Source organism: Salarias fasciatus, chromosome 17, assembly GCF_902148845.1.
Source record: "Salarias fasciatus chromosome 17, fSalaFa1.1, whole genome shotgun sequence".
In the NCBI taxonomy this organism is placed as follows: domain Eukaryota; kingdom Metazoa; phylum Chordata; class Actinopteri; order Blenniiformes; family Blenniidae; genus Salarias; species Salarias fasciatus.
In genome coordinates this window covers 6,875,443-6,882,850 of record NC_043761.1, presented here as the reverse complement: position 1 = coordinate 6,882,850, position 7,408 = coordinate 6,875,443, and the positions used below count along the sequence as shown (strand labels likewise).

At 43.5% G+C, this 7,408-nt stretch overlaps 1 protein-coding gene across 1 annotated transcript; it reads right to left on the bottom strand.

Moving 5' to 3' along the window:
- Nucleotides 1-1,322: 1,322 nt before the first annotated feature.
- On the bottom strand, nt 1,323-7,368 carry bcat1 (branched chain amino-acid transaminase 1, cytosolic). Its single transcript, XM_030113558.1, has 10 exons — nt 7,339-7,368; nt 5,728-5,922; nt 5,507-5,617; nt 5,303-5,422; nt 5,048-5,208; nt 4,746-4,888; nt 4,507-4,592; nt 4,148-4,288; nt 3,360-3,428; nt 1,323-1,380 (listed from the first exon to the last, which is right to left on the bottom strand). Exons 1-10 carry the CDS (start codon nt 7,366-7,368, stop codon nt 1,342-1,344), a joined length of 1,095 nt encoding a protein of 364 aa, XP_029969418.1. The 3' UTR covers nt 1,323-1,341.
- Nucleotides 7,369-7,408: the final 40 nt, after the last annotated feature.

Here is a 7,408-nt window from a genome sequence, read left to right as displayed (position 1 = left end):
CATCATTAGGGATTGTGGGAGCACCTCTGCTCTGACTCCTGAGAGGATTCTGGACGTCCACCGGACTGGCGCTCAGCGGAATGAGAGTCTTGACACCTTTAATTTGATCCTGAGTTCAGAGTAAAATTATTCAGCTCAGCTGACCTTTAAGTAAGACGAAACACCGAAGAGCACCTCCGACCAACAAATGTCCGAAAAGGAAAACACTGGCTGATTTAAAGTGGTCATCGATGAGTCCTGACAAACTTCCAGTCGAACAGCTTTTAAGATGAGTGAGATCTGCACTGCGTCACAAACCTGTGAAATCAAGACGCACTTAAAGGTCGACGCTGCTGCCACGGTGCCTACGAGCAAGTATGAGACATACTGTCAACAAATGTGTCCAGGAATACATTTTAATTTCACTTTGTTTTTCATTTTTTTTCAGACAAAGCCACTGTTTTGTTTTCCACAACTTCTCGGTAGTTGAATCTATATTCTGAAAAAGAGAAAAAATATATTCTAAAATTGAAATTTCATCCGTTTGCAGTTTCAAGAGGATTTCCCCTCGATCTTTACACACTTTAATTATTTAAATTAATCAATAAAAGCATCTAAATTTCATGATAGAGTACAACAGCGTCCTCAAACATTTCTATCTGCAGAAAAAAAAAAAACGGATGTTAACGTCAATATTTGCTGCCAATGCTTAAAATGTTTGCGCCGCGCTGTAAATCAAATAACGACACACTTGGCTGCCCTGAAGGTCAGGGTGAATACAAAGACGCTCCGACACAAACAGGGTCCATTATGTTTCACTCAGGAGCTCTTATTCTGCGGAGACGAGACCTTTTCAGCGGATGAGAGGAAACAGAAGGAAATTGTCAAGGTGAGGTTTGTGTGGGAACGCTCCGTCCTTCCTGTGCGCCTGCTTTTCTTTATGTCAACTGAAGCGTCAGAACAAGTTAAAACTTTCATGGTTTTGAAATCAAATTTTGAAAAAAGGAAAGATCGAGGGAACTATGGAAAGTTATGTAAGATCAAAACTGCAACAATACTCCCACATCGGGCTTTCACAGCGTGAAATGGATGAGGAGTCTGAAACCACTCAGAGGGCCGAGAAGCAAGAAAAGCAAGAAAAATATACCGAAAATCCAAAATCTTGTATTATTTTAGGTTCTAAAGGAGTTGAAGTGGCATTGCATTGCAGTGGAGTCACTTCAGCGGCCCGTGTGTTGCAGCTCGATTTGAAATATTGCACGAAATCTCCCGATTGGGTCTATACTGGTTCTCTTCTACCTGCACACACACACACACACACAAACACACACGCAACAGCCAGTCCGGCGTCCTTATGCACCGCTACACCAGGTAAGTCCAGTCGCTGGGCGTCCGGCCGCGCTGCAAGAAAACAGAGGTTGTCAAGAGTTAATGGTCCTCCCGTTAAAAAAGAAAAAAAGAAATCTCCCACAACGAAGAACTAAACTTCTGCTTAATTGCGAGCAAAACACAAATCAGAGAAGGAATGCAAATATCCATGAGCAAATCTGCAAACTCAGCCACCAACAGAACACAACACAACACAACACAACAGAGGGGAATAAACTATAATAAAAAATCAAAACAAAATGTTCCCCAATCCGTGACAGCCGTGGAGACAAATCCAATTATTTGCGTCTCATGTTGCAAATTTGTTCTAATGGTCGAAGTGAGAAAGTAAATAAACGTCTGCGGAGGGGAAACAAAAGAATGTGATTTCTAATTAACTTGAAAGAGGAACAGCAGGGCGACTTAGCAAACCCATCTTTCATCTGCTGCCTCAGACCACTCGTTTGTTTGTTGCACAATGTTGTCTTCAAGAGGGGCGGGTGTGTGTGTGTGTGTGTGTGTGTGTGTGTGTGTGTGGTAACACTGCACTGCGTTCCTCCAAATGAAATGTCAACAGATTTAGCAGCGCTGCAGAAGGAGCGGAGCGTTTTCCAGCGTTTTGTCGATTTTATTGTTCATTAAGCTTCGCTTCCTCCCCAGCTCCCCCGCTCCAAATCTTCCTCCTCCTCCTCCTCCTCCTCCTCCTCCTCCTCCTCTTCTTCCACTTGTTCAAGGCTTCATTTGCAGCATCTTGGCTTTGAAGATCACAAAAGGCTGAGGCAATAATTGGGTTTGTGCAATTACAACAAGCTTAATGAGAGAATTCAGGAGTTTGTCTTGCTTCTATCTCTAACTCTCCATGCTCCACCAATAAGCCACCAACTCTCTCCTCTCTCTCCTCTCTCTCTCTCTCTTTCTCTCTCTTTAATGCCGATGCTGCTGACTCTCTGAAGCGCTGTGGAAGGAGGACGTTATCGCATTATAAAGATTTGAGCAAAAAAGCATTCATGGCACATATCAAGACTCCTTTCAAGGGCCGTATGATGGAGAGAGGAGATATGCTAATCGCCGGACCCGCCACACACAGGACGCACAAAAGACAAGACAAAAGACAAGAAGATCACAGAAAGTAAAGAAAAGACGAGAAAAACAAAGCGAGAGGGAAAAGGGCCAGTTCAACAGATAAGACGCAAATATTAATCAAAAGTGTTTGGAGGACATTTAGGAGGTCAAGAAGGCAAACAAGAATTACACACAATCTGCTCATATAAATGAAGACATTGATCTTCATCTGCTTTCATTCAAGTTAGACTAAATCAGAGACATCAAACTCATTTGGATTCAGAGACCACATACAGCCCAAAGTAATACTGCTTTAATAACCTTTAAATTTACACTAAAGTTTTTCTTTGTTGTTTAAAATCTTCACACTCAGTACCAATCCAGAGAGGAATAAAACAAATTGTTTTGCTCTCATGTGCGTCTTCATTAATTTTCAAGTCATTTGTTAAAACGCACACCACTTGGAACAATAAAGACAAAAAATATCTCTCTTTTTTTGTCAGATTTAAGCCGCTTTTCGTCTAATGGCACTCACGCCCATTCAAGGCATTTCCAGCATAAGTGAGAAAATAAGGATTGTACTAATAAGCTGGTTGCACAGCACAATAACAGAGAGTCGGCAATACATAACACAGCCATTAGCACAAATCAGGCCTCTAGCAGAAAACATTATGAATCTGTTTAAACCTGCAGTGCTAAGTAGATTGTAAATGTGATACATTAGGCCATATTATCAAGTCCTTACCCCATTACCCAATGAGATATTACACTTTGTGTGTAGTTACAGGAAAAACGCCAGATGGCGGGTGTGTGGTTAATAACAATCAGTGAAGATCTGTCCAAAGAGTAACATGTAATTTCATGTAATGGGGTTAGAAACTAACCGTTTGTTATCGTGACACATCATTCACTTCTGTTTTTTGTGTGCGTGCGTGTGTGCGTGCACCAACCTGTATATCTGTGAGCTCCTTTGCCAGTCGTGAAGTGATCTGTTGATCCTGACAGGGTACATGCAAATTCTAGAACAAACAATTTCAAGTATTTACTCAACAATATGAATTAAAGGTGCTGTAGGCAGGATTCGGCGATTTGACCCATCTAAGATGGCGATTTGAAACCCAGCACAGCCAATCCTGTCATGTTTTCTCTGACATCACGCCCTTACGCAAGTTAAGCCCCTCCTACAAGATCGTGCGACAAACGCCCCTCGACCAATCACGGTTAGAGCCTCAGGGGCTCTTCTGATTGGTCAAAGATACCTGGAGCTGTCCAGATTCCTTTTCAGGTCAGAACAGAGACAGATGGAAACACTGCGCCCTCGCGGTAGTGCAATTATGCTACACTCCTAAAGGATTATCAGTGGATACTCTAACATTTAATCCAAATAAAACACTGAAAAATTAGCATTGACTAGCAAAATCCTGCCTACAGCACCTTTAAATAAACCTTTATTATCATTTTATATGAAACAACTAAAACCTTAATCCTAATAAAAGTGCACTTTGTGTGACTTAGTACCTGTAAATCAAACATTGACCTACTAAGGATTTAAAAATGGACTCAGTCATAAGTAAACAACAGATAAATAGAGTCTGTTGCTCATTTAAGTCTCACATATCAACTGCTGTTATGGAGAACGTTTAGCTGCTGGAGATTAGCAAACCCAAAGTCTTCAGTGTTGTTGAAGTTGTTGTCAAAATTTGCCATTTTGAGATTTCATTGTTCTCCTCCTCCTCACCTCTCCTTGGTAGAAAATGTGTCCTATGGGGCAGATCATGGCGGCAGTGCCGGACCCAAACATCTCTCTGACTCGCTGCTGTCTGAGAGCCGAGCACAGCTGGGCCATGGTGAGGTAGCGCTCAGACACCAGAAACTCATTCTGGAAAGCACAGCAGCATCAATTCAAAAATATAAATAAAGAAATTCATATATAGGAAAATGGAATGTTCACATAGAGAAGAGCTCACATGAAGATGTTTTCAAGCAAGAATTCATAGTTAAACCACTGCAAAGGATTTTATTCTGATTTAATTTGAATATATGATACAATTAGAAGTTGTTTTATGAGATCAAATTGTACATGTGTGAATTTCTTACCCATTCTCTAGTGATATCCAAGATGCTTTGTCGTGTTACACCTGGAAGAATGATCCCATCCAGAGGTGGAGTTGCAAGCTCCTCCTCTAATAGAAACAGAAAATCATATAATAACTGCAAGAATACAACAAAACTGAATGAAATGGAAAAAATAGACAGATATAGTGAGGCTGTAATGAAGCTGGGTGGCCAGTAGAGGTCAGAATAGATCTCTGGCAGAGAAGAGCTCATTCCCAAACCTCCGTCTTCATTGATCCAGTGCAGGAAAATGTTCATGGTTCCTGCTTCAGTGATCTGCTGGTCGTCTCCGTACAGCCACAGCACCTGCTGGCACCCATAATCCTCTGCTTCATATTGGGCGAACAGGGAACATCCGTAATTCCTGAAAAACAGCCAAAGAAACTGTCTTTACATTGGGTTCACTTGAGTATGGTTATCAAAGCCTACTGCGATGAAACGTGTAACATTAAAGTTACTTTTAAAGACAGAAGAAAGAATCATTTTAATCTTCCATTAGTAAATCAAAACACGTTTCTTATACCCTCCCATCTTGCAGTCTCCACTTCCTCCTTTCCAGGCCCGTGTGTACTTTGGATCGGCCCAGAGCGACACAGCTTCGTTCTTGGTGTCAAAGTAGGAACCGGCTTGACACAAAATCACATACAGCAAGGCGCGGGCCGGCTTTTTCACGCCCAGCGAGGGCTTTGGAGCACAAAAACACAAAATAGCAGTCTTAAGGTTAAAAATAAACCTTCCAACTACACCAAAGATTACAGCACTTCATAATCCTCCTCACCTCGGTGCCGATAAAGGTCGGTCTGATGTACAGACTGGCTGAGTTTGAGTGAGGGACCCAGTCCTGCTCGATCTCAACGAGCCTCCTGATACACTCCAGCAGCTCTGACTGATCGAAGGCCTGGATGGAGACGGCAGAACCCAGGGTAAGATACCCCCTGTCCTCTCGCTACCCCACTGGTTCCTTCATTTAGCCTCATCTTACAGGCAGACAGGCTCTCTTGGCGGAGCTCGCCATGCGCTTCATGTTGAGCGTCGGTCTGAAGAGGCGCAATCGGCCGTCGTCTCCGCGGTACACCTTCAAACCTTCAAACAGCTGAGGAGGCGAAACACAGGAGAGGCTGCACCACATCAAAAGCCAGGAATTGTGTCGGGAGACGACTCCATTTACTGAAAGTGTGCGAATAATCAGGCGAACTGGTGTACCTGGATGCCGTAGTGCAGCGACGAGCAGGCCGGGTGCAGCGACAGGTTGCCGAACGGCCGGATGAGCGGCGCCTGCCAGCCCTCCGTCAGACTCCACTCCACGGTCAGCATGTGGTCGGTGAACACGCTTCCGAAGTCCACCTCAGCGGGTTTGGACTTGGGAGCAGGGGAGAGCTGGACCACGAGGTCAGCCGCCTGGTGGGAAGACACACGCGCGAAGATCTTACTTTTGATTCACCACACATTTATAGTGACATTTAAAAGCAGGGAATTGCTTACTAGAATAAAAATATTTGAATGAAGCTGTCAGGGAAAAAAAAAAAACGGAAATGAGGGAATGTCAGTAAGTCATGAAAATCACAGCTTCATTTTCCCCCATACTTATGTTTGGCCAGCAGAGGGCGCTGTCACGCCAGGCAGGGTAAAGTTCTCCTGCAGTGATAAAACTGAAAGCAAAGAAAAACCTTAAATATTATCACGACTTTCACTGAAGAACTTCAATAATAATGAAAAAAAAGAAACCTGAACGTCATTTATTACACTTTCCTGCACTGCAGCCATTATTTTCAACTATCTGCTAAAAGGTCAAAGGTCACACAGTACTGACCAAATGAAGCCTTGATTCTGAGTCGTTTCTATTCTCTCAGGTGCCTAAGTGAGATTTACAAAGAAGTGTGTGAAAACAGAAACAGGTGGGAGGACTGTCCTTCACTATTACTCTTAAATGATCCTTCTTTTTAAAGAGACACCTCGTCCTGGCGAGCAGACAGCGGCTGTGAATCGGCCGGGATTAGACTAGACTGGGATTAGGCTGTCCCTTTATCTTCTCCCTCCTGGCGCTGAAGGTTGCTTGCACCATAATCCCAGATTACAGCACTGGGAATCGGTACTTTTAAAACTGTACATTACTGCATGGTACTGGTTTCACTTCCTGGTATTTTGAATTTTATTTTATTTCATACTTTTTGGATAATTTCATTCCTGTGTCAGTGGATCAATACGTAAACTCTCCATCTCTTTCGAAGGAAGCAGAAGTTGGCAATCATCCTGGACTCCTCTGAGCAAGGCGTGCGCCTGTGTGCGTCGGCACATGTCCGTCTTAATCCCCACCTGAGCCTACTGTCTACTGTTCAGGCGTTCAGGGTCAGAAAACAAGCAAAGCTGCAGGTGCCTGGCGTGAGCGGGGAAAGTGGATTCTGCTGAGCAGGCTGCAGAGGAGGAGCAGATCATGCTCCCACCTCCTTGAAAAATGACTGCAGCATGGACGGATTTCTGCTTGGGATGAAATTCAGAGCTGAAGCCAAAGGGAAATGTTGACAGGGAGTGGAATTTCTCAAGTGGTGGAATTTACGTGGGATTAGTTTAAAAGACTGTGGCTCCTCCAGGCCTTTCAGCGCTGCTTTTGGAAACATGAGGACGAGCAGCAGCGCTGAAATATCATCTATATGGAGCTACAGGAGGCATTTTTGAGTGTTGAGAAGCCAGGGAAACACCAAGATGCTACATCTGGAGCAGCTACTGAGGGTACGTCAGTATACTTTGCACACAATTCACTCTACAATCTAAAGAACTAACTAACTAAAAACACACTTTTCTGGAAAAAAAAATTACCTTGAAGCTTGAGATACTGCTGTCGGCCATTGGGATGGAGATCAGGCAGCTGCTTCTCTAAAACTGAGCA

Excerpts from the sequence above, each read along its gene's own strand:
- bcat1 (XM_030113558.1), bottom strand. The coding sequence starts at position 7,368 with ATGGCCGACAGCAGTATCTCAAGCTTCAAG. Across the intron at positions 4,593-4,745 it reads CTGGATCAATGAAGACGGAG|AGGAGGAGCTTGCAACTCCA; the intron begins GTTTGGGAATGA and ends TGTTTCTATTAG. Across the intron at positions 3,429-4,147 it reads ACATTTTCTACCAAGGAGAG|AATTTGCATGTACCCTGTCA; the intron begins GTGAGGAGGAGG and ends TGTTTGTTCTAG.